Genomic DNA, 25,220 nt, shown 5'->3' on the forward strand with positions numbered 1-25,220 from the left:
AGCAGGTGATGGCGATTTAACGGTAATCAGGGAACCGGCTTTACTGACGAAATGCGCGTGAGAATAGCATGCGATTAATCGTGCAGCCCTACATGGGGCTCAATGAGATTCTGCTCTCTTTTGGAGCCTGTCCCTAGTGGCCAGTCATTTATAATAGGAAAATTGTATATATTCCTGATATACTGTCATTCATTTGACTGAGATCCAATTCAGTAATTTGGATTTCACCTACATTTTTGACTGAAAAACATTGACTGAAAGTTTCTCTGCTCTTGTGCTAACAAAAAACATGATAACACGCTTAAGAGATATTAAAACTGAAAACTGATTGGCCCGCCTTAATATTGGGGCCTCCAATGTATACTATGTTTTTGTACGTTTATAGTGTGAAATTTAAGGTTTTATTGTATAGAAACATAACATGATTAATCATGTTATGTTTCTACATATTGAAAAAAGAAGTGATTTTGTTTGAATGGCAGTGACCTGGGGTCTCATTTATAAAACTGTGCGTAGGATCCCTACTAAAAGTGTACGTACGCACAAAAGCTAGATTCTGCGTACGCACAAAAAAAATCAGATTTATAAAACCATGCGTACGCCAGAACCTGCGTACAAATCCCTTTATAAATCCCAGTCAACGGAAGATTGTGCGTACGTCCATCTCCACCCTGTCTCCTCCCCGACATCACCATATATGGAGCTTATGACGCCTAGTTTTACTATGCATAACCTCATCTGCATCTTATTTCCATACATATTCCCATCCACGTGACACCACGGTTGACAAAGTTTGCTTAAAGTTGCGCACATTCTCCCGTCAAGTTTGTTTTTATAGATCACAACCTTTGCTCAGGAACTGGCACGCTTTATAAATGAGACCCCTATTCTCCAGCAATTACAATAGGGTCCGCACACCATTGGTGCATTAGATTAATGTTAGAATAACATTTTACAAACCAAAAACTAACCTTATGGGAATGTTAGATTAACGTTAGAATAACATTCTGGGAATGTTAGATTAACTTTAGAATAATGTTATACAAACCAAAAATTAACATTCTGGGAATGTTAGATCAACGTTCTGGGAACTTTAATTTAATGTTAGAATAACATTATGGGAATGTTAGATTAATGTTAGAATAACGTTATACAAATCAAAAACTAACATTCTGGGAATGTTCGATTAAAGTTAGAATAACGTTCTGGGAACGTTAGATTAACTTTAAAATAATGTTATACAAACCAAAAACTAACGTTCTTGGAACGTTAGATTAACGTTAGAGTAATGTTCTGGGAACGTTCGATTAATGTTAGAATAACGTTATACAAACCAAAAACTAACGTTCTGGGAATGTTAGATTAACATTAGAACAACGTTCTGGGAACGTTTGATTAATGTTAGAATAACGTTATACAAACCAAAAACTAACGTTCTGGGAATGTTAGATTAACATTAGAGTAACGTTCTGGGAGCGTTAGTTTAACATTAGAATAACATTGTGGAAACATTAGATTAATGTTAGAATAATGTTATACAAATCAAAAATGTTACATTCTCCGAACGTTAGGTTAACGTTAGAATGACGTTCTGGGAACGTTCGATTAATGTTAGAATAACGTTATACAAACCAAAAACTTACGTTTTGGGAATGTTAGATTAACGTTAGAGTAACGTTCTGGGAACGTGAAATTAATGTTAGAATAACGTTATACAAAACAAAACTAACATTCTGGGAACGTTAGATTAACGTTAGAAAAACGTTATGAGAACATTAGATTAACGATAGAATAATGTTCTGGGAACCAAAAACTAACGTTAGAATAACGTTCTTTGAGCCAAAAACAATTGTTCTGGGAACATTAAAGCTGCAGTCCGTAACTTTTTTTGGTTAAAAATGATCCAAAATCAGTTTGAGCAAGTACATAAACAGCCAGTGTTCAAAACTATCTCCTTACCTTAGCCTGATTCACAACAGTAAGCTTGTAATAATGTTTTACAATAAAATTGGTATTGGTAGGTTTCCGCTGAAAAATTCAAGCATGCAGCTATTCGTCTTTGCATCATTACGTCACATCTGTAAACAGAAAGGAAGGAGTCCCAGCTAGTAGACTATGCATATAGGATGCTGTTGGTAGCAGATCATCTATAGCCTTTTCTCCCAGCAGCTGAAATAATTAAACTTATCATTTTGATGGCGGATTGTAATCCAGAAAGGTCCAAATGACAATCATCAGTGACAACTGGAGATTCACTCGTCGACAAAAGCAAAAGACTTCGGACTGTGGAGTGGCTACAGAAATTGGAATCTACAGGTAATGCTAATACACACTAATACACAGTCACACAATGCTGATGTTGTTAACAATTTGAGAACAAAGTATAACAAAAATAATAATTTGCACAATATGATGTGATATGAGCTAAGCGATCGTTTTATGTAATCACCATTGGCAGCAGTTTGTCAGAATAAAAGTGGCAGACATTTTCCGGTAAAATTTTTTATTTTGATCACACTTCCAGACGTTGAATCTGTGATTCCGAAGTACAGTATCCACCGATGTGGTGACTGACAGCAAACATTAGATTCGTCCGCGCCGAGGAGCCGTGCCAAAGCACAACCCATGTAAAGATGATAATTCCATATGTATCTGCAGTTGCAGGTTTCAAACAGAGATGTCGACAGAGGCTAATCTTACAGACAGCAGCTTTAAGAAAACTTTCCTGGCTAACGAAAAAAACAAACCATAAATTAAAGCTGCAAACAACAATGAAAGGGCCCTTGCACCTGGTCTCACCGCCACCTGGTGGCCTTAGGAAAACTGTGAACAGTGGGCGATAGTCATTTAAGCGGATAAATAGAGGAAAATATGGCAAATTCATTTTGATGCACCACAGTTTCTGCTGCCAGCAGGTGGCGCTTTGACTATAACTGCATATTGCCATGTAGATGTCTTCAGGCCAGGACTATTATCAAACATGTAAAGTTTGGAGCAGATAGGACATTGTATGCCTGAGTTACTACAACTTTCTGTTTCATGGCGTTAATCGCATACATTAGCACCTAGCCAAGTGCTGCATGATTTAACATGTTTCTAGTATGTTTAGTACTTCATGGCATAATTAAATGTGTTTGTGGGAGTGAATTACAGTGCAAAGCATGCCATTTTCTGTTGCCAGCAAGTGGCACTATGACTAACTGAATATTGACATATAGATGTCTTTAGGCCAGGACTCTTATCACACATGTAAAGTTCGGACACTATATGCCTGAGTTACAACAGCTTCCTCTTTCACGACAAAACATCAGATTTTGTCAGGCCGCCATGAACACGCCCTTCAGTGAAAACATCACTAAGGCCTTAAGATTAGACTGACCAAATATGATATTGATCTGGTTAAATCTCTATGAGGAGTTAATCACAGTGTAAAACATGTCATTTCCTGTTGCCTGCAGGTGGCGCTATGACTGTAACTGAATATTGGCATGTAGATGTCTTCCGGCCAGGACTCTAATAAAACATGAAGTTTCGGGCTGATTGGACACTGCATGCCTGAGTTACAACAACTTCCTGTTTCATGGCAAAACATCAAACTTTTTCACGTCGTCACAGACACGCCCTTCAGCGAAAACTCAAGATCTTTGCAATTTAATGTCGCAAAGGCCTTTAGATTAGGTAGACCAAATATGATGTTGATCTGATTAAAGCTCTAGGAGGAGTTTGTTAAAATACAACGTCTGGAAATGGCAAAAACTGCAAACATTTTGTAGAGAAAATAAAAAATATCTCACTTCCTATTGGGTTTTCTGCTTTTGCCCCCAGGGGCTTTTTTGTAGGTATTGGGCTGTTACATCTGTCTACCAAATATCATACCTGTATGTGAAACATAGCGTGAATGGCATTTAATTGAAATTTTGTAGGTGGCGCTATCGAGCCATTTTGCCACACCTAAATCTGAAACACATATCAAATTTTCACCTCTTCTGATGCATATGCAAAGTTTCATGAGTTTTTGAGCAGGTTTAGGCCCTCAAAAATGAGATTCATTTCAGAAGAGAAGAATAATCGACTGAGCAATTACAATAGGGTCCTCACACCATCGGTGCTCGGGCCCTTAAAATATGTAATTGTCAAGATTACAGTTGGTGAAATTCCAGTTTTGAAATATTTTGAAACCAAAATGAAACTCAATGGAGCAAAGATAAGACTTTTTCCAGAATACAAGGTGAAAAAAAGCTAACAGAGCTATGCATTTTAACATCTTCTTTCTGATATTTCAGCAGGCCGTGGTGCATTTACCCCTGGCGTGTGAGTTTATCACCTACTGGCTCGAGAGTTGTCTGCTATGCTGGAGTCAGACATGGAGATGGACTCGGGGAAGATTAATTGCACTGTGGAGGTGTGAAGAAAAACAAAGAACAATCTATCTGTGTCTGGGAAATCGGACAGACCCACAGAGAGGCAAGTGAGCGCACTGGCACAGCGATCTATCACAGGACGCTCATTACACACAAGGTCAGGGTGCTCCCTGTCTCTATGGCCCCAGAGAACATCTAGTTCCTGCATGTGGTTTCACCTGAAGCCCTCTGGGCAACCACAGGCCAACATCTTAACAGTATGGGTTTAACATCTGAGTGTGCTTTCATTAGGGGCATGATGAACATGAAGAGCTTCTGTATTCATATTCAAGCTGTGTCACTGTGCACCTCAACATGTTCAGCACATCTTAGAGCTATCAGTTCTGTTGGAAGCAGATAATCACTGTCTCTCTCAAGGTGAAATAATGACCCAGCACTAATTCACACAGGCTTTTAGTAAGATTACTGTTTCATCAAGAAAATTAGAAGAATTAGTAAGAAACACATACATACTCTAACTTTCAGAATTCCCTCCCCTGTACAAGTAGAGCATACTGAATAAGGTGCAAAAGCTGTAAAAACAGACAGATGAATACATCATCACATTTACATGCAGCAATGCCTGTTTGGTGTTCAGATACTTGGCCTTGTCATGGTGAGGTAGTAAGAAAGAAGTGGGATATATCATGCCGCCAAGAGCACTTCGGAAGATTGTTCTTCAGAGTTGGGCTTTCGTTATTATAGCATCAAATATTAAAGTCAAAAAACCATGTCTGATCCAAGTCTGAAAATCATTTATACATTATCTAACAAGCAGTTATTTTGCATAAAACAATGCATGAAATGTAAGGGATTAATTTTATATTAGATGCATATGGCACACTTAACTGGAAACATTTCAGGATTTTCAAAGTCGTCATCTGGTTGGTTGAATTCTACAGGATGTTCGGGAGACGTATGTGTTGCGTTCTTTAACGGTACGCCTGGAAACAAATGCTGTGAGGCAGGCGCAGATTAATGCATAGGCTTGCCTAGGCTGCAGCCTAGGGGCCCCACATGTGCAGGGGCCCCCGGATTATTTTTTTATTATTTTAAATTTACTTCAGCGTGAACAAAAAAAAGACCCTCATTGGCCCACAAGAAAATAAATTAGCAGGTGATTGGTTAGATGTGACATTTGGGTCTAATCTGTCCAATCAGCTGCTGATCAAATCATGTCAATAATTTTCATTTACGTCACTGCTATTGCTAGACGCCATTGAGGCAAATGTCTAAAAGAAATTACGATAGTGGTTAAAAGAAGGTTAAAAGAACAACGTGAACAAGGTATACTGAAAAAAGTCCCAAATTGGCTTGACACTTCAAGTCACGCAGTTTGTGAGGGAGAGATCGTTAACGGAAGGAAATCCAAACATTCGCCTATCATTCATCGACCTCAAATATGGCTTATCACTTGAAACATGTAAGTAGTAGCATCTTTACAAGTCCACTAATGTTAGCCTAGTCCTAGGGTGCGTCTCAATCAGCTCCCTCCCAGCAAGCAATAGCCGTCATTTCACCGTCTCGGTTAACTATAAACCCGATATAGTCTGGTTATGAGTAACCCACTTTTAGCCAAAATAATCTTTACATAATCTGACATCATAATCTGACATCATCAAATACATAAAGAACTATCTCCGATCAGCTCCCGACAGATATGGGGGTATGGGATGCCAGAAGGGCCAGCCAGCCATTGATCTTTGTTCTCAATCAGTTTTGTTTTTATTTACATTTGTATTATTAATTTGAAGTTTGCTGAATAAAAGTTCTGTCATGACAACTCTCTGAGTGTTTGGTATGGTAATGGATATGACAATGTTGATATGTTTGGACTTGGAGGAATACATCAGCTACGCTGCTGCTGCTTTTATTGCTGCTGCTGTTGATTATTGCTGCTGATGCTGCTGAGCAAGTACGGGATTTTCTACTCCCAGTACATACACGACACGCTGCTGTGAGCAAGTAAGACATGCTGCTGTACAATATAGCGTACATGAATTACCCGTAGCAGATCTATACAGGTGGAGCTGGGGAAGGTGGAGGGTTTCTGAAAGCGTGCTGCACTGCTAAGGCAAATGCTACTCATGTATTTGAAGACTGAGCATGCAAGCTTATTGGCTACTAATACAGCAGGAACCAATCATCTGTGTCCTATAGATAATTATGTGATTACGAGCAGTTGAGTTAAGGACCTATTAGCCTGCCCATTTAGAGTTTCATGACAGAACTTTGTATTTTTCTTTTATTGCATCGCTTTTGTGTCGTTATTTTGGTGGTTGAAAGAATATCAGTTTGATTTGCATTTTTGACCTGTTTTTTTGAAGTCAATTTGATATTTTTTTTTCGGCATCAATTTGACATCAGCGTGTGGACGTCAAATTGACATAAAAAAATTGTGGTAAAAAAATTGGTCAATTTGATGGGGTTTTTTTCAACATCAATTGGACATCAGTGTGTGGACTTCAATTTAATGTAAAAAATTTACGTCAATTTGATGTAAAAAAAAAACTGACGTCAATTTGATGACAAAATATTGACACAATATATTGTTAACCTTTTTCATTTAACTTTTTTTTTGTTTGTCATTTTTTGTAAAGTTGTAAAATGTTTAAAAATATATATATATCAGTGGCACGTGGTCCATATAAGCTGCGAAAGCTCTACATACCCAAGCCATTCGTGAATGGATTGTCATTTATGAGAACCTGTTATATTTAAGTGAAAAGTATCCTTTAGACATTATTTTGTTGTCTATAACATGTAGTCATTCATTAGCTGTATATTTGATGACTTGTCTATTCTTGGGCTGCGGTTAGATTAGGCTATTCTTTAGGCTGCTATTAAATTTTCACTGACAGCCCAAATTCAGCCTTGTTTAGCCTAGACCAATATTCACTGTCTATTAGACATAAATATGTAGTCGTTCAACAGCAGTCTAAATGATGAATAGTCTATTCTTGGGTTATGGTTAGACGTCTATTAGATTTTCACTGACTGCCTAAATTTTGCCTCGTTTTAGCCTAGACGTCAGGGCTGTTTTGACGGCTATTAGACGTCTTTTAGACATAAAATTGCTTGCTGGGCTAGTTCAGTAGTCAGGACACTGATCAGGGAATCAGCCACATTCATTTACATGATATACTGATTCACCATCTATGGAACTAGTGAGCTGGATTGAGACGCAGGGCTAGATAAATTTGCGCTATTATTAGGCACGTGCGTGTCCGTGTGGAGAGCGCGCTTAATTACTGCATGACATGGACGCGCCGGTGCGATCACTTAAAATACTCCGTAATTTTGGTCATACAGATAAGAGTAATACAAAGTGTAAAGGATCTACTTTTATTTCTGTAATCTCACAATAACAGAAAACGTTGTGCTTTTGTAAAATGAAACCATCTGATCGTCTCTGTGTACTTAAGCGCGTAAGTTACATGAACCGTACTTCCCTCACAGACACGAGAATATATCTATAGAAAGCTTGAAATGTCTACTTTTAATCGAACCAATTTAAATGGAAAATACATATTCTCAGATTCATCTTTGCAGCCGAAAACAGAAAACATTATCAATAAATTATTAAAATGTTTAGAAAGTCTCCTTGCTGTTTTTTTCACTACACATTCATAATAATTACGTTTGCCGGTGTGCTGTGGCAAGTTTTATGCGTGCGCTTGAGCGTTGATTAGGCAATGTATTAAATATTGGTTTATTATATATGATTATGATTTTCAATTTCCCATTTTACCTATGTGGTGGTGGTAATTTTCTTACTGTGGTGGTCCTCTAGTTGAAGGAATAGAAGAAAAACTCTAGAAGGCTATTGTCTGTCTCAATGTGTGTGTGTGTGTGTGTGTGTGTATGCCAGTTAACCGTGTGGACCATGTATGGCACTAAATACATTTTTCCAGTAAAGCATAATGATTAAGGGGTCCTCACACAAAGAGCAGCCTAGAGACCACCTTAATCCGCCTCTGCTGTGAGGCCAAACCAGCCCAGCTTGTGGAAGAAGAACGCCATTGTGTTTACAACTGTGACGTACGAGCGCTTACCGAGATCAACTAAACGCTGGATTTTCAAAAGTAGGTGAAGTTTGCGGCTCCATTGTTGCAGTAAACTTGCACAACGTTATTGAATGAATAATTTATTAGATGTATGCCGGTCTGTTATATAGTACCTCAGAGATGGCGTGTTTTTGTATGCAAAACCCGGAAGCGAGTTAGCATTTTAGGACTTCCGGTTCCATCGCCCTAAAGTCTATGGGTTTTTTGAATGGGTTTTTGCTCAATCGTTTGTGGTTAACCTCTAAATATTTTAACTTTTTGATCTATGACATAAAACACAGTTATAACCCGCTTGTGATTTTTTTAAAACCTTTATTGTGTCTTAAAAACGCGGGTGGTGACAAGTTGCTAAAAGGGACTATTTCCTTTGGCGGGGACTTTAGACGTCATCATGACAAACAGGACATTTGGACAGCATTTCTCATGAAAATGTGGATAAGTATTCATACACAGCGCAGATCAATCAGCGAGCATGTTTTTAAATAAAGTTGTTTTTTAAATACAGTTTGAGGAAGTTTGGTGGTGGTTGGTGGAAGTTTTGGTGACGCTGATCCGCGACCATGGTGTGCTGTAGTGCGTTTATAGCCTACTGTTAGCTTTTTAAATCTGACGTCTTTATTTAGGCTTCAAAATGTATAAATGTTGTGTTCACTTGTAAAGATTATCTTGATAGACAAAATGTGTAAGTGTCATAACCCTTTGTTAAACATATTTTTTGCAATTTTACAAAAGTCTATAGGAAAAATGCATAGGCTTTCGATTTAGGGAACCCGTGCGCCGCTAACTTCCGGGTTGGCCCACAAAAACACGTCATCTCTGAGGTACTCTATTGTAGGGACAGTCCCGGCGCCAGGACATTTTAGCAGGGCGGGCTACCCCTTCTGCCCGGGGGGGCACATAGCGTGAGTGTCAGTGGGCGTTTGGTATCGATATAATTTAATTTAGCCTATAAAACAAAGTGATTAGTATTACTAATTATGTCACTTTTCGCAAAGAAGAAAAATGTATTATGATTTTGCACTGGGCCGATGCCATCAGAACTGGTTCAAACTTTACACACACATTTTTTTAAAAGTCAGGATTAAAATAAGATGACGTTATAAACAAACTTTATAAACGCATTCTATAATAAATAAAATAACACCTGCTAGAACAGCTGGAGTCTGCGGTGCTTACTCTCTTTACTTCTCAGTAGAGTCGTAGCTACTAGGAGACAAATCTCCGCCTACCATCAAGGGGCTCGCACACCGGACGCGAAGCTCAGTGCCACGACAATGCGTTCGAATTTTAAAGACGTGTCGCGGTGCTGAGCTTCGTGTCCGGTGTGCGAGCCCCTTCAGTCCTACAGTCATGTCATATTTTTGCCTGATATTTTTTTTGTGGTTATGGTATGATTACAACTCGATTCAATTTAAAATGAATAACGTTTTGTTTTTTGTTTTTAATTGAAATTACAAATCAAATTTTATGTCACACTGTACTTATTTAATTACGTTTTTACGTTCTCTTCTGCCAGGCTTGGGATCATCGCAGGGTGGGCTAAGCCCCCCCAAGCCCCCCCTTGACGCCGGGCCTGTGTAGGGACATCGACTTTACATTTTCATGCCCCTAAACCTGATACGGAACAAAACACACAGTGATTGGTTGCGTTACATGTCAGTCAAATGTCCTCTGGGCAGTCCTTGGCCAATGAAAGCTGCGATAGAGTCCAGACCTGAAGGTCTGGCTACACAGCGCATGTTAACGCACATATCTATTCAGCCAATCAAATGCATTTAGGCATGAAGACATGGTCAAGATGATCTGCTGAACTTTAAACTGAGCATCAGAATGAAGAAGAAAGGTGATTTAAGTGACTTTGACCGGGCCGTGGTAGTTGGAGCCAGACGGGCTGGTCTGAGTATATTAGAAACTGTTGATCTACTGGGATATTCACACATAACCATCTCTAGGGTTTACAGAGAATGGTCCAAAAAAGAGAAAATATCCAGTAAGTGGCAGTTCTGTGGGTGAAAATGCCTTGTTGATTCCAGAGGAAAATGGCCAGACTGGTTCGAGCTGATAGAAAGGCAACACTAACTCAAATAACCACTTGTTACAACAGAGGTCTGCAGAAGAACATCTCTGAACACACTACACGTCAAACCTTGAAGCAGATGGGCTACAGCAGCAGAAGACACACCGGGTGCCACTCCTGTCAGCTAAGAACAGGAAACTGAGGCTAAAATTCACAAAGGCTCACCAAAATTGGACAACAAAAGACTGGAAATGTTGGCTAGTTTGGTGAGTCTTGATTTCTGCTGCGACATTCAGATGTTAGGGACAGAATTAGGCATAAACAACATGAAAGCATGGATCCATCCTGCCTTGTAATCAGTGATCATGCTGCTGCTGGTGTAATGGTGTGGGGGACATTTCTATTAATTATATTTTATATAAGCTTTTACATTGGCTTAGACTTGGTGGACTAGATTTGTTATGCTGCTGCTGCATGAGTGAAGGCTACTGCCGAAACATGCACATAAATTCAGTGGATAGGTACGAGCTGCTGCATGGAAATTAGGGAGAACCCCCCTTGCAGATCTAGGCAGGTGGTGCTGGGGAAGGTGAAGGGCTAGGAAAAGTCCCATGCCATGTCATACTGCACTGAGTTGAGCTGGTTTGGGATGGAAATAAATAGGTTCCATACAGTAGATAGAACAAAAATATCAATTGGCTAGAGCAACCAGTTTTCAAGAGAACCAATCAGCTGCTCTGAAGAGTTTTATGACTGAACTAAGCCAATGTAATTTTAAACAAAGTTTGATTCTTTCAGTCTAATCAGAACAGTTTGCGTAGCACATTTCAGTGTGGATTGCTTTGTGATCCTCTCACGATGTAATACAGCCTTTCCAAAGAGGCTTTTATTGAAGGATGGAGCTGCACAAAGTATATTGCACCCAACAGCAAACCTGCAGCAAAGCGCTGTAACTCATTTCATGAAAGAGAACATTTGCAGAAAAGTACATAGAAGGCACAGCAGCAAAATATAGCCTATACTTAAAGGGTTAGTTCACCCAAAAATGAAAATTCTGTCATTTATTACTTACCCTCATGCCGTTTCACACCCTTAAGACTTTCGTTCATCTTCGGAACACAAATTAAGATATTTTACTTGAAATCCGATGGCTCAGTGAGGCCTCCATAGGGAGCAATGTCACTTCCTCTCTCAAGATCCATAAAGGTACTAAAAACATATTTAAATCGGTTCATGTGAGTACAGTGGTTCAATATTAATATTATAAAGCGATGAGAATATTTTTGGAGCGCCAAAAATAACAAAATAACGACTTATTTAGTGACGGCCGATTTCAAAACAATGCTTCAGGAAGCATCAGAGCACAGTGAATCAGTGTGTCGAATCTGCTGTTCGGAGCGCCAAAGTCACGTGATTTCAGCCGTTGGCAGTTTGAAACGCGATCCGAATCATGATTCGACACATTGACTCACTTATGTTCCGATGCTTCAAGAAGCAGTGTTTTGAAATCGGCCATCACTAAATAAGTCGTTATTTTGTTATTTTTGGCGCTCCAAAAATATTTTATCGCTTTATAAAATTAATAGTGAACCACTGTACTCACATGAACCGATTTAAATATGTTTTTAGTACCTTTATGGATCTTAATTTGTGTTGAACGAAGGTCTTACGGATGTGGAACTGCATGAGGGTAAGTAATAAATGACAGAATTTTCATTTTTGGGTGAACTAACTGTTTAATTTACAATTGTTACTTATGAGAAAAAATGAAGAGAAAATAATGAAAAATTATTACCCCTCAGCAATACTTTTAATTACTTGGTTCTGTAATTCATAAAAAATTATATAAAAAAAAAATGTTATAAAGGTTTAACAAATTGAATGCATTTAAATATATTGACATTACTGTAATGATTTGCTTCTAATTTAACTGGTATACAAATAATTTTACTATTAGTTCACAAGATCACAATGTTCATAATGTACATTTGAGAGCCTGCAGGAGGCCCAAAGAGGCTTAAGTTATTACTGACACTATCACAAAGCAAATGTTTGAGTATCTGGACAGCTGCCACAGAGGATAAGTGTGAAATGGAGATTTTATTTATCTCAGAGGATAACAATGTTATCCAGCAAAGAGACAGAGAACATCATTGACAGAAAAAAAGGATGATCAGACGAAAAAAAAAGAAGACGACGGAGGAGGGTGGAAAGAGAGAAAGTGCACACGGCTGGCGTAGAGTGGGTGTGGAATGCATAGGACCGGCCAAATGTGAATCTAGTCCCGCAGAGCACATGAGGGAATTGAGATCTGCTATGACAGGAATGTGAGAGTGGGATATCATTAAGCGGGGGGAGCAGCCCTCTCGTCCACATACGGTGACTAACACCACAGGGACGCACAGCAACAACAGCTGCCTAATAATACTCACTGACTGACTGCACACCAGCCTCATAAAAACGACCAGCCAACTGCAGGGAGAGGACAGAAATCATTACTGTGTTTTTCTGTCTCCTTCAAGATGGCCTCTTTGAAGAGGAAGCACTTCCAAGATTTCCCTTCACACTGAAATGCTCATCCCCTCTAGCAATCCAGACAGAAACAGGAACAAATTGCAGACGCAGAGACAGATTTTAAAATTGTTCTGCAAGACCTCTAGGCTCACTGTATGAGGATGTGTTTATTCACTGCACTGAATACAAATTGCAAGTGACATGTAATATGCAAAAGCACACTTTATATATACACAGGTGCTGGTCATATAATTAGAATATCATCAAAAAGTTGATTTATTTCACTTATTCCATTCAAAAAGTGAAACTTGTATATTATATTCATTCATTACACACAGACTCATAAATTTCAAATGTTTATTTCTTTTAATTTTGATGATTAGAACTGACAACTAAGGAAAATCCCAAATTCAGTATCTCAGAAAATTAAAATATTTCTTAAGACCAATACAAAGAAAGGATTTTTAGAAATCTTGGCCAACTGAATGAATGTATGAACATGAAAAGTATGAGCATGTACAGCACTCAATACTTATTTGGGGCTCCTTTTGCCTGAATTACTGCAGCAATGCGGTGTGGCATGGAGTCGATCAGTCTGTGGCACTGCTCAGGTGTTATGAGAGCCCAGGTTGCTCTGATAATGGCCTTCAGCTCTTCTGCATTGTTGGGTCTGGCATATCGCATCTTCCTCTTCACAATACCCCATAGATTTTCTATGGGGTTAAGGTCAGGTGAGTTTGCTGGCCAATTAAGAACAGGGATACCATGGTCCTTAAACCAGGTACTGGTAGCTTTGGCACTGTGTGCAGGTGCCTGTTGGAAAATGAAATCTGCATCTCCATAAAGTTGGTCAGCAGCAGGAAGCATGAAGTGCTCTAAAACTTCCTGGTATATGGCTGCGTTGATCTTGGACCTCAGAAAACACAGTGGGCCAACACCAGCAGATGACTGTGTGCCTCTCCTCTCTTCCTCCAGACTCTGGGACCCTGATTTCCAAAGGAAATGCAAAATTTACATTCATCAGAGAACATAACTTTGGACCACTCAGCAGCAGTCCAGTCCTTTTTGTCTTTAGCCCAGGCGAGACGCTTCTGACACTGTTAGTTGTTCAAGAGTGGCTTGACACAAGAAATGCGACAGCTGAAACCCATGTCTTGCATACGTCTGTGCGTAGTGGTTCTTGAAGCACTGACTCCAGCTGCAGTCCACTCTTTGTGAATCGCCCCCACATTTTTGAATAGGTTTTGTTTCACAATCCTCTCCAGGGTGCGGTTATCCCTATTGCTTGTACACTTTTTTCTACCACATCTTTTCCTTCCCTTCGCCTCTCTATTAATGTGCTTGGACACAGAGCTCTGTGAACAGCCAGCCTCTTTTGCAATGACCTTTTGTGTCTTGCCCTCCTTGTGCAAGGTTGTCTTGGTTGTCAATGGTTGTCTTTTGGACAACTGTCAAGTCAGCAGTCTTCCCCATGATTGTGTAGCCTACAGAACTCGACTGAGAGACCATTTAAAGGCCTTTACAGGTATTTTGAGTTAATTAGCTGATTAGAGTGTGGCACCAGGTGTCTTCAATATTGAACCTTTTCACAATATTCTAATTTTCTGAGATAATTAGTTATCAGTTATAATCATCAAAATTAAAAGAAATACACATTTGAAATATATCAGTCTGTGTGTAATGAATGAATATAATATATAAATTCCATTCAAAAAGTGAAACATATACAGCCATGGAAAAAATTGAGACCACTCCAAGTTCAGAAATCAATGTTAAGTGGTCTCTTAATTTTTTCCATAGCTGTATATATATATATATATGTATAGATAGATAGATATATATAGAGAGAGAGGAGGCCAAACTGTAAATAAATGTATAAATAAATGTATTAATATATTTACAAATATGAATTCATATTTAAAAATCAGAATATATACAGTACATATTTCATTTTTATTCATATTGCATATTTAATTCCATAATGTAATACATTTTATATATATATATTTAATGAAATATGGACTGTTTATATATTCCAACATGCATAAATATATTAATAAATGTAATATGTTTTATACATATACATAATTATAAATATAATTATTACTGTGTATATTCTTATTTTTTCCGTTAAATATAATGCATGTTTTTCTATATATATATATATTTTTTTTTTCAAATTATTAAATTTAAACTGGTTTGTTAAATTTAAAATTAATACTTCTAATACGTCTGCCTGCATTCTAGAAAGACTGTGTAAGGGAACATAACCAAACATTATAATAAAAATTTATTTAGATATTTAATGTCCTCAGTTTATGAAAAATGCAAGCAAGAGTGACCATCTAAATAACCCTATAATTGTATTAAATTACAGCTGAGATAAAATCCACATATGCACTCAACCCTAACTTTACTTACGACATACATCTTGTGAAATCAGCACCTGGAAAGCGTATACATTTTTTTTGTACCTGCATGTGCAAAATGAGAATTTCTTTGGTTTAGTGAAAATTAATTTAAGCTGTTTATAGACTGAGGAAAGAAAAAAATGAGACAAGAATGACCACACAGAGTAATGTTCCGATTTTGTTTTAGTTTGTATTGTAAATATTCAATTGTTGTTAGTGCTTGGTGACTGAATTCTTGTGGATTAGAAACCATTTTTGGTCTGCCATTTATTGTTACTTGGGGACCCATTCTCAGAATTCACTTTATGAGCTCATTTCCCAGAATGATTGTGCTTGTAAAATGATGATGAAACAGTATTACTTTAGAACTGCTTGCACTGATATGGTCGACCCAACACACTTACTATGAGACTACATTTTTATGGTCACTTGTATAAATCAATCAGCCCCATTTTTAGTAGTTCGGAATGCACTTGGAAAAGAGAAAACAAACACTTTAACCCAGAATTTTTGTCAGCATGAACATTTACTTTTGCCATGTCATAACAAAAGGTGATATTGACTAGGAATCAAGTTTCCATGTGGTGTAACTTAGTTTTATTTTAATTCCACAAATTTGTCAAAAAAATTACAAAATACTCAAATGGGGAGAACACAGGACTCACAATCTGCCTTAATTATCTCTACTTTTTGTTTACACTGTGTCATCCCATTGCGACTACTAATATATACAATAAGCTTCAAGATACCAGTATATATAAATCTTAGCAGTCAGAATGTACATTCTGCTATTGCCGCTTTGAAACAAGAAGCTAAACCATTGACAACACTCAACATCAAAGGTTTAAGACACAAAAGAGGGACAAAAGGAGAAAATGCTTAAAACAAAAGTAAAATGCTGTATACATCTGAGACAGAATAAAAGATACATGACAGTCCAATTACAGAAAGTGTTCAGCTTTGGGCATATACTGCTAAAAACTGGCTTCTATGCATACTCTTCAAAGGATGCACGATGGCTTTTTTAAAAACAAAAGGGGAGAATTAAAAACAGTACTCTGAGCTTTTACTGTACTTTGAACTTTTAGCTCAAAAAAGGCCCATACACAATCTCACCAGAGGTAAAAATGAATTTTTAGCATTTGTCATTTCAAATATTGAACATTAATTCTGATGGATGTGGGAAAAACAAACAAACAAAACGAACAAAAATACTGCATGTAACAGTCAATGATTGCTATCAAACAGCCTCAACATGATGGAGAGCAAATAAAGAGGCATCATGCATCATAGGTAATGCAGTGTCAGGAATGCAGAGAGAAGCTCAAGCACAGTCATCGTCTTCCACTACTGTGAACTCATGCACACACAGGTACACGATCCAAGCTCGACGTCGTCTCTGCCACCATCTTCCCCCTGGCTTCACAGTGAGAATGGTTTTATGAATCTGTACAGTAGGTCGGGAAACTGACTGTGCGAGAAGCTCATAAGAGGACTTCAGGAGACAAACCGGGAGGGGGGGGGGGGGGGGGGCATTGCTATCTTTCCCAGCACCCTTTGACAATACGTAAATCTAAAAGTAAAAAAATGTGCATCAAGATGTCATATTGTTACTTAAAAAAAACGTTTCGCAATCTCTAAGCACTGAGGAACTAGCTGAGATATGAACCCAGTTGCAAAACTGAATGCCGTTCAACTTTGGTACACACAAAACAGAGCGAACGGCTTTCAAAATGCACTCACACTTAAGAAGCCATAGGAAAGCCAATTACAGTTTAAAAAGAAAAACTGAGGTTAATCAGTGCAATATTCTTCTTTCCAAATGGGCTACTTGCCCCAATACTCACGAGGCATCGCACCTCCTCCTTCAAGTGTTTTGAGTTTGAGTTCAGCAATGAAATTAAAAATATGGTCATGATGTCATGAGTGTTTGTCATTGACTGTCGATATATGGAACAAATCAAACAAACGAACAAAAATAAAAAAGCGTCATCTGAGCTTTGACCTCTAGAGGTGTTTGGATTAAAATCCGGTACCATTCTACCCAGCAAACCCCGTTTACATGGACCGAACCATCTGACATGGTTACCTGCTCTGACCGTGCCATCTCCTTCCCCTCTGAAACAAGGGATGACACTTCAGAAAATTATTATATCGGAGGTCTAACGTTTCTGTTAGGAATCCACACCTAATAATAATTATTATGATAATAGCAATAATTATATATGTATATATATATATATATATTTATATACTATTTACAGACTCAAAAAATGCCATGCTGCAGCTTTTCTTAACATTATGAAAACCTCCTACAATGTATTAAAATAAACATTGAATTTAAGATAGCACTTTTCAGATATAATGGCCCGACTGGTCTGTTCCTCTGTTTTCCCCCCAATTAGCACAGTGACAAAGTATCTGGTTTTCTAGCACCTACAAAAGACGTCAGGGAAGCTTCTCAGAGTATGTTCATGCAGGAAAGTCACAATCAGTCTTGAGGACGCTGTCACTACTTGAACGATATATAACCCCCCGAAAAAGTCAATGTCTTAAAAAAAGTCCGGAATAGTGAAGAAAGCTGACAACAGAAAGAAGTTTCCTCAGACGATCCTCGTCACTTCGCCGAACTGAGAACGTTCCTAGAACACGCGAGTTCCCGTGCGTGACTGTTCTGCTGTGACCTCCTGTGTCCTGCTGATCCTCTGGGAGCCCTCGGCTGATCACAGCTGTTTGTCGCTTTCCTTCTTCAACCGGCTGAAATATAGCGAGAAGAGACACATATGGTATTATCACGGATGTTTGAAGCACAGATGCACTTTTCTAGAAAAATACTTTCTAGTTTGGGGGACTGACCTGTAATAGTCCTCCTGTCCTGGCAGTGGGCCTCCGTGCATGTGGTGATGACTGTGTAACCACTGCTGCTCCATGGCCAGTCTCTGTAGCTCTGCAGACTGTGCATGCATGGCCTGCAGCTGGTGTGCCGCTGACATTGGTGGTGGTAGCCCACCTGGGAGATCTCTGGGATATGGAGCGCCTAGGGATTAAACAGCAAGATTCATTAGGTAATGCTTGGACAAAGAGCTGGAAAGATTGAGATGCTGCTTGTGTGTGTGTGTGTGTGTGTGTGTCTTACCGAACATAGGGTGCCGGAGCATCTCATGTTCATGCGGGGGCTGTCCGAGCAGGGGGTTGGGGATGGCTCCAGGTGGGTAGGGGAACCGGGCGAGGTGTGGTCCGCCGGCCAGTGGGTCTACGAGCGGATGTGCCCCAGAACCTGGGGGACACACAAGACATTCACCACCACCTTCTCCGTGTCAGCAGCTTTTTGTAATGGTACATAGTCAATATAATACACAAACACACATACTTCCTACTGACATGAAATTAACATCATGCATAAATGACAAGCAAAAAATAATAATATTTAATAGCAGGGATGCATGATATGTTACATTTATTTGCACATGCTAATTTACTAATTCTTAGATCTACCGCTTAAACACTGATGATTTAATAAGTTAAATGTAATCTTTAGCTAATCTTAAAATGACTATCTATTGTTCATACTGTATATTGTAGTGTAGTGTCACTACATGATTCACAGATCATTTATCTCAATTTCTTTTTAAATTTGGGTAATTAACCAATTTTATGAAGCAACACAAGTGCTTTGCGCAAAACAAAAAAAAAAAAAAACTATTTACCATTTTATTTACAAAATAATATTATCCAAAGCATTCACACAACAATGTTGGCTCTCGCGTGAATTCAAAACACGTGTTGTGCTCTCGTGAACACTTGCGCGTTGAGTTGGCGTGCGAGTCTGAACACAACACACATGCGTCGTGAAGCTCTCATGAATGCGCACCGCAGATCAATATTTTCATAAATAAAGTGGTAAATTATGTTTATTTTTTTTGAGCAAACAAAGTAGGTTAAACCACTGGAGTCACATGGAGTGCTTTAATAATGTCTGTCCTAACTTAATGGACCTTGAAAGTGATTGTTGGATCTCTATGGAGGGACAAAACGCTCTCAGATTTCATTAAAATATCTTCACTTGTGTTCCAAAGATGAACGAAGATCTTAACAGCACAAGGGTGAGTAATTAATGACAATTTTCATTTTTGGCTGAACTAACCCTTTAACAGCGTGTGGATGGATCCAATATACCATTACACAACATGTGTTTTCTCTCAACTAATTATGTTCCAAAACAGACTGTATTTACCCGAATACCCAGCAAGATGGGCATTTTGATAATTTTGTATGTATTAGACCGTTTAAGCGCAATAAGCCATGAAAAAGAGCTCAATTTGGTGCTCTTTTGAGCTGTTTGAGAGGTGGCTTCAAGAGAGTGCCACTTATATAAATCTGTAGTACACATGCTTTTGGCATAAGCACGAAGCCTGTGGGACGAGTGAGAGAGAGGCGGCGGGTGCGTGTCAATTCACCGTCGGTAAGAAGAGAAAACAAGAACACGCAGCTAGTATCGGTGTAATGATACTGCAGAAAAGGAGTATTGGAACCGTTTCAGATATTTCAGTATTGATACATAGCGAAATATCAATATTTTTGGCTACAATATTACAATGTTGTGATGCCTAAAAAAATGTTTTTTGTATTTTATTTTTAATTTAATTTGACAAAGTATTATAGAATTTTAATATCGGCTATTCATCGGTTAACTGCAATATAAAACTAATCATCGGCTTATAACTATTGGCCAGAATTTTAATATCAATGCATCGCTATTCTATATAAAATCATAATTCATAAGACAGTTAAATAAATATAATCTTAAGAAAATCTCAAAATGAATATACAGTTTTCATAATGTGAATTATAAAGTTATAAAGTCAAATTTAAAACAATTGAAAGAGACAAAATATTATATTAAATCATCCATTTATCAGTTATTGGTCATAACACAAAAATAATTATCCAGAATTTTAACATCAAACACAACATCCTCATTTTTTTTTTTTTTTTTTTTTAAAACATAAAAATTATGTCATGCCATTTCTTTCTAAATATAGCCCAGATGGAATCTGTGGACAATTTTCACATTTTCTGGACTAGAACATTGGCTAGAACATTAAATACAATCAAATCATACTTCATAAACACACAAGAGATGTATAGAAGTTTATGAATGAGATCTGTGCACGCAGATTCCATGTGGGCCTAAGACAACTATCCAGCACACAACAGTATTGTGAATGGTCTCTCACCTTGATGCAGAGGGTCCTGTTGGTGCAGGTGTAGGTGTGAATGGATGTGCGAGTGCTGATGGTGGTGTGGCGTCACATTGAACATCTGCAGCCGTGCAATGGGGTCGTTTGCTACAGAAGCCATCCTCTCAACATGTAGCCTCTCAGGGTAGGACATCTCAGGACGTAGCTGTGGCCCAGCCAGCGCCAGCCGTTCCCGCTCCAGTGGATTCAGGCCCGGGTGGAAGGAGGCAAACGGATGAGGGCCAGCCATGGGTGGGAGACCAATAGGCCCGTGCCGTGCAAAGTGCTCCATGGGGTTGGCGGAAGGATGCAGACTGTCCAATTCTGGAGGTTTGACCTCAAAGCCTGGCTTCATCCTCTCCATTCTCAGCTCCCTCTCCCGGATCTCCCTCTCCCGTATCTCTCGCTCCCGCAGCTCACGCTCACGCATGCCGGGGTCTGCGTTGTACAGACCGGGCATGTGGTAGGCCAGGAGTGGGTCTGTGGGGTTGAGTGAAACGAAGAAGGGATGGTTGCGGTTGGTGGGGGACATGACGTGGGGTCGAGCGTATTCGCTGAGCGTGCGCAGGGCAGGTGTGTCAGGGCCGATGTAAGGGGGCACGGTGGCGATGGTGGTGGGTGGTGGATCAAAAGAGGTCCGCATATGAGCCGATCCCGCCATCGGGGGTTCACCCATGCGACCCTCATGAGAAGAACTGGAAGCTTTCTGTAAAAACAAAGCAGATATTTAGAAGCAAGAAATCAATAATGAACAATTTGTGCAGAAATTACCAGAAACAAATAATATCTAGAACATTAAACCAAAACTTACAGCAGCTCTCTCAGCCTCTTTCTCTCTCTCCCGTTCCCGTTCTCTTTCTTTTTCTCGTTCCCTCTCCTTTTCTTTTTCTTCTCTTGCTTTCTGTTCTGCTTCTCTCTTGGCTTTCTCCAGCGCCTCCTCTCGCTTTTTTGCCAGTTTCGATGAGGCCAGTGGTGTGAAGTAGAAGTCTGTTCTGGCACATGTGTTGTAACCTCTGTCCAGATGCTTATAGAACCTATTAAAAAGGATGGATGAAAAGAATATGAATAATCTTTTAAAGTTACCACAGTCAGTGGCATTTTGCTGTGTGAAACCTTTCTCCATTCGTGACAGATATAAGCTGTTGAAGTGCAGAAATATTTCCACAGGCTGATTTTGCAGCCAGTTTAAAAGAAATGCAATCACTTTGTGACAAATAAATATCATGTGGCATGTTCTATCGTTTATACCATACTAGAGCCACTCAATCTTTTTAATCGCCAGTGTCGTAATGAGCTGCTCTCTCTGTGCATTAGTGAGCTTATTGCTATTCACTGCAAGTAAGTGTAAGACAAGGCCGCAGCAGCTCTACAAAGACACGCTCATGATCTGATGGAGGCTTTCATCGCTATGATGCAGTCATTAATCTGTGCCCTGTCCACGCTTGATGACTGCAGAGGAGCTGAAGCAGGTTTACTTAGGACGCTACACTGATAGTACCATTTCATGTAACTTTTAAACCTTTTAACTTAACTTTTAATTAAATAATATTTTATTACATTTTAATAAATGCACTAAAATATTTTATTTATATTAATGAAATGTCAAATGATTATTGTTTTTTAATGATTTTGCTCATTTTATTATAACACAAATATTGATTAATATACCATTTGAATAAAAAAAATATATGTATTATTTACTACACTTATTATTATTAAAACATGACAAGATATCCCATTCTAACAAATGTAATAAAATAGAATTTTATTTACTAAAATTGCTGTTTTTAATAATAATAATTTATTTTGTTATTTTTTTTTAAATATATTATAACATTAATTCATGTTTTTACTGTTGTTATTCTAAAGTCCATCCGATGTTTTTCTTTAAAACTAGCATTTTAACAGGCTCCTATGTATAGGTTTCTACCCAAGTACCAGTACTTCTTATTGGGCTAAGGCACATTACCATATCAGACACTTAACTACTACTTCTTTTTTTTCCATCAATAGAATTGTTGTTATGTACCGTGCAGACTGGCTGGCGTGACTGGGAGTGTTGACGATGGTGGGTGGAGGTGAAGGGCTCCTCTGTGGTGGTGGAGGACTCTCTGGCTCCTCTGCCTCATCCAGTGGCTCTTCTTTAATCTGTACAGGTGGCACAGTGGAGGGTCCCGGGCAAGGCGCACTGACTGTTGCAGGCAGGGGCATGGATATGGAGGAGGGTGGCTGCTGCAGCATAGCCATTGAGTTCGCCACAGAAGAAGGAACGGTAGAGGGTGATAGGACGGGCGAGCTGCCTGGCATGAAAGAATGAGGAGGGAAGGGTGGCTGAGAAGGCGCCGAGTGTGAAGCAGAGGAAGAGGAAGGGAGCGGAGGAGCCGGCGGGGGCGCTTGACTTCCTGTCGCCGGAAGGTTTTGGGACTGGGTGAGTACTGGAGGTTGCACTGGGGGAGGCTGTAGCTGCTGGTTTTGAGACATGAGCTGAAGGGGCGGCGGATGGGCGGAGGGAGGGTGATGTGTGGATAGGGAGCTGAGGGGCTTCAAGGCGGGTGGTGGGGGCAGGTTGGAAGGCATCTGTGGGAATGGGGGGTGGCTGGGATGCTTGTGTGACTGAGGGTTTGGCATTTGTGGGATAGGGGTGGTAGGTGGAGGTTTGATGTGGGGCATAGGCAATGGTGCTGGTGGGAGAGGCTGCTCTCTGGGAGGCTGGCTGCCGCTCTGTGAGGAGGACTGCGACTGGGATGGAGGGGTGTGAGGTCGCTGTTGTTGAGACAGGGAGGCAGCTTGGGACTGGCCCGAGAGAGGTGAAGGGGGGACCTGAGACTGACCAATAGGGAAGGACTGAGCAGGTAAAGCATGAGGGTGAGGCATGTGTGATGGCCCCGCCTGCAGAGGGTGGCCCATGGGCAGCATTGGGCCGTGTAGTGGAGGCTGCAGGGACTGTGGGCCAGTCTGAGAAGTTGGAGGAGGCTGAGTCATGCCCTGCAGTGGGGAATGCGGTGAGGGCAGCCTCTGCGCACCTGACTGGATGAGAGACAGCGGACCTGCTGGCGGTGTCTGCTGAGGAGGCATGGAGGTAGGGGGGATGGAGGGGGACGGTTGGGATGACAGCGAAGGTGTGCCTGAGGTGGGTGGTGTGGAGGCTGCCGCTGCGGAAGGAGGAGCCGGGGGTAAAGCCCCTGTCTGGCACTGGATGACCGGAGGGTGCTGACCCTGGAGGATCTGCTGCTGCGCCGAGGAGTCCGAGTCGCTCTCGTTGTCGCGTGGGCTGGGGATGCTGGGAGAAGAGCTGCGGTTGTCCTGGTCAATATCCTTGGGATCGCTGCTGCCCTCGTCATTCACACTGCGACCGTCCGAGCTCTCACCCTCTCCCTCTCCTTCACACTCTGAGGGCGAGTCCGGCCGAAGTTCCTGCGGGAGATGGAAGGAAGGAGGAAAGGTCAATAAACTTGGCCATACAGACGTTTACTGATGACGAATAATGGGTGCAGTCACTATCAAGAACAACCTTTGCATATCACAGTCATTGAGTTGTAATGTGAACTAATGACATTTAAAGGATATGAACTCACTCTAATGTGCAATCACATTGTTACCATAGGTAATGGCCAAAATAAATACAACCCTAAAATCTGGTGTCCTCACTGGACACTGGGTTAAATAGAGCTGCCATGAACCCTTCAGTGAACTTTCGTACAAGTTTATTAATGTCTTTTGGATTAATGGAGAACTCTTCTTCCAAGAAAACATCTAGTTGATCATTTTTCTTTCAAACACATCCCACATTTCCATGCTAACAATAATTTAGCCATATTATCACAGATCTTTTGCAGTACTCAAACTGCCATCTTTACTACAGCAGCATGAATTATAAAGCACAGCTTAAAAGAAAAAAAGAAAAACTAAGATGTTTCTGTTTAGAGCTATACTTTCTATTCTTTTTGAGAGATATACAAATAACTTTTCCTAAATAGGATGCTTGTTTACTAGAATTTCACTTACCGGCATTTTAGACTAGACTGTAAAAATGTAAGCATATAAATAACAAAAATGTATACTTTTTCCAGTCTTAAAGATATTTCTAAAACTTCCTTTTCTACAGACTAAAAATGTAGAAACTATCTTCATTTTCTCTTTGAGATGTATTGAGATGCTTGTTTAGTAGGAGTTCACTCACCTGCGTTTTAGATTTCTTGGCGCTTGCCCTCTCGGACTCCTCTGTGTCCGAGGCTCCTTTCTCTCTCTGACGTTTGGCACTCTTCATAGGCGATGGCGCCTCTTCCTTCGTCTTCTGTTTTGTCAAAAAGAAAACATATTTCCTCTGAAAACAAATTCCTGTGATGCTCAGTGTGACTTTGATGCAAAAGTCTGTGCACATGGGTCGTACCTTGCTGGGTTTCTTCATCGAGTCAGTCTTGCTGTCAGTGCTGGAGGTGCTGGCTGCACTGGGTGAGGTGCGCCCGCTGGAGCGCAGATCCTCATTGGTTGGTGAGGCTCTGCCATCTGGACTGGCGGTTTGCTTCTTGCGGCCACTTCGTAGCGTTGACATCTGAACCAAACAACAAAAT

General features: G+C 39.9%; 1 protein-coding gene across 8 annotated transcripts in view; it reads right to left on the minus strand.

Annotated features, from left to right (window-relative positions):
• Positions 1-16,986: 16,986 nt before the first annotated feature.
• The window catches only part of rerea (arginine-glutamic acid dipeptide (RE) repeats a), a 167,621-nt gene continuing 159,387 nt past the window's right edge, over positions 16,987-25,220 (minus strand). For 6 of the 8 annotated variants that reach the window (XM_067372436.1, XM_067372437.1, XM_067372434.1 and 3 more), the window contains 8 exons: positions 25,040-25,201; positions 24,830-24,943; positions 22,679-24,063; positions 21,461-21,683; positions 20,647-21,355; positions 18,546-18,716; positions 18,266-18,446; positions 16,987-18,166 (listed from right to left, as the gene is read on the minus strand). In XM_067372436.1, the coding sequence (XP_067228537.1) occupies positions 18,133-18,166; positions 18,266-18,446; positions 18,546-18,716; positions 20,647-21,355; positions 21,461-21,683; positions 22,679-24,063; positions 24,830-24,943; positions 25,040-25,201 (2,979 nt within the window). In that variant the 3' untranslated portion in view covers positions 16,987-18,132. The remainder of the gene's footprint in view (positions 18,167-18,265; positions 18,447-18,545; positions 18,717-20,646; positions 21,356-21,460; positions 21,684-22,678; positions 24,064-24,829; positions 24,944-25,039; positions 25,202-25,220) is intronic. The other 2 variants (XM_067372439.1, XM_067372441.1) reach the window with 1 other exon arrangement.

This window comes from Chanodichthys erythropterus, chromosome 20, assembly GCF_024489055.1.
Source record: "Chanodichthys erythropterus isolate Z2021 chromosome 20, ASM2448905v1, whole genome shotgun sequence".
Classification (NCBI taxonomy): Eukaryota; Metazoa; Chordata; class Actinopteri; order Cypriniformes; family Xenocyprididae; genus Chanodichthys; species Chanodichthys erythropterus.